The sequence below is a fragment of the Frankliniella occidentalis genome, unplaced genomic scaffold (assembly GCF_000697945.3).
Source record: "Frankliniella occidentalis isolate FOCC.00 unplaced genomic scaffold, Focc_3.1 Scaffold212, whole genome shotgun sequence".
Classification (NCBI taxonomy): domain Eukaryota; kingdom Metazoa; phylum Arthropoda; class Insecta; order Thysanoptera; family Thripidae; genus Frankliniella; species Frankliniella occidentalis.
The window spans coordinates 72,662-76,412 of NW_026267338.1; the positions used below are offsets into that span (position 1 = coordinate 72,662).

At 57.2% G+C, this 3,751-nt stretch overlaps 1 protein-coding gene across 2 annotated transcripts in view; it reads right to left on the bottom strand.

The window, feature by feature from the left end:
• Nucleotides 1–370: 370 nt before the first annotated feature.
• The window catches only part of LOC113203788 (transient receptor potential channel pyrexia-like), a 34,148-nt gene continuing 30,767 nt past the window's right edge, over nt 371–3,751 (bottom strand). For both annotated transcript variants that reach the window (XM_052272590.1, XM_052272589.1), the window contains exons 3-7: nt 3,107–3,364; nt 2,714–3,000; nt 2,163–2,313; nt 1,465–1,900; nt 371–1,353 (exon numbers count right to left, since the gene is read on the bottom strand). In XM_052272590.1, coding sequence (XP_052128550.1) covers nt 947–1,353; nt 1,465–1,900; nt 2,163–2,313; nt 2,714–3,000; nt 3,107–3,313 — 1,488 coding nt within the window. In that variant the 5' untranslated portion in view covers nt 3,314–3,364 and the 3' untranslated portion in view covers nt 371–946. The remainder of the gene's footprint in view (nt 1,354–1,464; nt 1,901–2,162; nt 2,314–2,713; nt 3,001–3,106; nt 3,365–3,751) is intronic.

The following is a 3,751-nucleotide window of genomic DNA, read 5'->3' on the forward strand; positions in this document are numbered from 1 at the left end:
CTTGTCATTATTGTACATGGTTGTTCTCAATGGTTTTGGCAGACAAAAAAAAACAACCAAAAAAACCAAAAAAAACGGCCCCAAGCAGCTGGGATGTTAGCTCAGTAGAAGTAAAAATTATGGCTGCTTATTTTTCCAGCTTCTTGGGGAGTTGTGTGGTATTTGTGCAACACCTGATGTTTTATCAAAGCACTGTGACGCATGCTTTGATAATCTGGTACTGTACATTTTTATGTCATTAATAGTGTTAGGAGGTGTGAACATTTCTGTTCTACCAGTCTCACTGAAGTCTTTCTAACTCAATGTAAGCTTATAATATTTTACAGGCATATTGTTGAGTAAATATATAGGTATGACTTTTGTACAAACATTCAATAAATATTCATGTTATTATTGCCCAACAACTCGCTTATTACAATTTTATAACATATCATATTTGCATCACCTTATGTTAATGTATTTACTTTTCAGTTGGGAACATTTTGTGCTAAGAATACATAGATGTCTCTAAAAATATACAAACTAACACAAACAGCACAGCCTTCACAGTACTTAATCACAATCACAGTTTGTTTGTTTTTTGTCAGAGGTAGCAAATGGTCAATACTTGAAACTAAAAAATTATGATGCATGCTCAGAAAACTTGAGAGTCAATGTGACATTTGATTCCTGATGGCTGTGGGGATTGCTTTTGGGTAAGACCAACGCACTTCTTTGCAGATAGGCAAAAGGGGTGGTGACTCCCCCTCCTCACAGTCACAGTTGTACGCCCTGGCGACGGAATCCGAAGAACCCTCTCCTATACCTTCCGTAAAGCCCCGTCCTTGTCGCACGCATCGAGCAGCGCCCCTTGAGGCTTGGACGAGCTTGGACTTTCGTCCAAGCTTGAGGTCTCTCGGAATCAGTCGGCCCAGGTCCGCTTACTGTCGGTCGCTGCGCTGGTTCCTCATTCGGCGTCGATACGAGAGCCTGGGCGGCTGTTGAGCGAGCCGCCGAGGAACAAGTGCATGTGGCGCTGCTTCTCGGTGGGCAGCGAGGCGACGTGCGCGCAGAGGCCGCCGCCCGCCAGCCCGCCCAGTCCGAGGCCGGGGCCAGCTTCCCGTTGGCGACGGCCCCGCTCCCGGCGCTCGGCCACAAGGTGGTAGGCCCTGCGCACGAGGTAGCGGGGAATGCGGCGCTCGCGAGGGTCGTTGGGCCGGATGAAGATGGCGCACGAGCGGTGCGAGGACAGCAGCAGCGCGGAGCGGTGGCACACGGCCAGCAGCTTGGCGGGCAGGCAGCGCAGCAGGCGCGAGAACAGCATGCTCTCCAGGTGCGCCACCAGCTCAGCTTGTCGGACCAGCCTGTCCAGTCCTAAGCCACGGGCACATAATTTAGTTTCGACATTACATAGAGCTAAATTGCTCAGAGGTGTCTTTACTCGTTTTTGCCGCGGCCCGCAAGCTTTCTCCTGTCTTTACTTACCCGCTGATTTCTGGAGCCCCTGGATGTCGCTGACGGCGAGCCCGACCAGTAGGTTGGTGAGGATCACGGTGACGAGGACAACGAACATCAGGAAGAGGAAGTGGGCCGTGTAGGGGAACTGGATGGACTCGCTGGGCTTGGCGTTGTAGAACATGTCCTCAAACTCGAGCTCGCCCGACATCATGACGACCGTCTTGAGCAGCGACAGAGGCACGTTTCCGAACGGGGGATAGTTGGCGAACAGCACGGCGAAGCTGAGCCCGAAGGCGAACAGCAGGCAGCAGTAGGCGAGCAGGAACTTGGAGAAGTTGACAGCGACGGTGGTGAACATCTGGACGTACAAGCCGAAGGTCGGGAAGCGGCCGACGATCATCATGAGCTCTAGCCAGGTGAGGAAGATGCCGAGCGCTGCGATGTGGTGCTGCCAGGACGACACCTGCGGACAGTCACGTTCACGTGTAAGCTCGGTATGCGCCCGCGCCCGCTGCCACCCCCTGCTGCGCTGCCCCTTGCTGCCCCCTCGAGCTCCGGGAGAGCAAAAGCCATTATTCTTTCCGAGTCCTTTCACTGCGCTTTTATTATCAGCCGCGGCGGCACAGCGCACTTGACGGCGTGCCCGAGAGGATTCACTTGGTCCGCTGTAAAGCGGGAAGAGGAAGAGCGTGGAGGAGAGGAGTCGGCGTCCGATTTACACTTACCCGACCGGAGGGAACATCGCACAGAAAGACGGAGGCGACGATGAGCAGCTGCAGCCAGTTCTCCCAGTGACGGACGTAGGCGCGCCAGCCGTGGGCGAGCTGGAACACCTCCTTGCTCACGAGGAGCGTGTTGAGCGCCAGGAGGGCGTACCTGCTCAGAGCACAGCACACGGCGGCGGCGTCAAGGAGGGAATACTGTACCGCATGCAGCGGGGCGGCGGGGCTGCCTATTCGCACGGGGCCCCGGGTCGCCGAGAGCCAGAGTGAGCAGGCAAAACATTCCCACGAGTACTACACCTAGGAGTAGTAGAGCGAGCTGCATACACCACTACCTAGATGCAGCCCGCTCTACTCAGGTATATCCGCGGAAATATTGTTCCTGTTTCCTTTGGCAACACGGCTAGTAGTGGTGAAGCCCGCCCAAACATCTGCATGCAGCACAGGATCCTCTCGCAAAAAGTGCACGGTGCACAACGTGTTATGGCTGCAGGCAATGACCGTCTGCGACACCTGGCACCCACCCCACCGTTAACCCACCCTCCCCCACTCACCCAGACACGGTGGTGGCCATGGGTATCTGGCACATGTATCTGACAGGCTGTGCGTCGTCACAGTTCCGGGGGTAGACGCCGATGACGTACACGGAGAAGAGCACGACGAACACGGCGTGGAACAGCAGCGACAGCAGGAAGAACTTCCTGATGCGTCGCCATTTGAGGAAGAGGAACGTCTCGCACAGCGGGTGCTGCAGGATGGTGCGCTGGCCCACGTCGATGAGGTCGAGGAGCAGGACGCTCTCGCCGCGCTCCGCGTTGGGCACGAGGATGCGGAAGTCCATCTGACGGGCAGGACAGACAGAGAGGCGATGCGAGGAGAGGTTCACAACACAAAGCCACTACTACTACTGTGCGCCTCCTCCTCGGGCCGCGCGCGCGCGCACGCACCTTGAGCTCGCAGTCCACGTCGCCGATCTCGTGGTCGTGCAGGCGCACGGCGCGGTCCAGGCGCTGCACGAACTTGGGCACCACGTCGGGCGTGCGGCGCACGATGAAGGACAGCACCGACACGTTGCCCCGCGTGCGCGCCGTCACGTCGCCACCGTGCGCGAGCAGCAGCAGCACGTAGTTGGAGAACTCGTTGAGGGCGGCCATGTGCAGCGGCGTGTAGCCGAAGCTGTCGGCCTGGTTCACCGCTGCGCCCGCCTGGACCGGGAGTACCGGAAGTGCCGGAAGTGTGAGGCCAAAGTCGGGTCGGGGAGGGCGGACGGAGTGAGGCGTCACATCGACTTTGACGATAGCCGCAAGTAGGATGTGCTGACATTTTGATGTATTATTTCTCACAGACACTGCCCCCCCTCCCCAGGGCCAAGTGGCCACTACTCTCCGCGACCTCTCGGCTCGAAGGCAGCATTAACACCCCAGCCCCCTCCCTCCATTCCCCTCTCGTGCGCTGTTGCGGTGTCCACTCGCGTGCACCTCCAGCACGCCGTGCGGTTGGAGCAGGCCGCCAGCTGCAGACCCGTTTCGTAAGCGTCCGGCACAAAGCGGCTCTCCATGATGGCGCTCTTACGTAACAGGGCATAAAGAGGG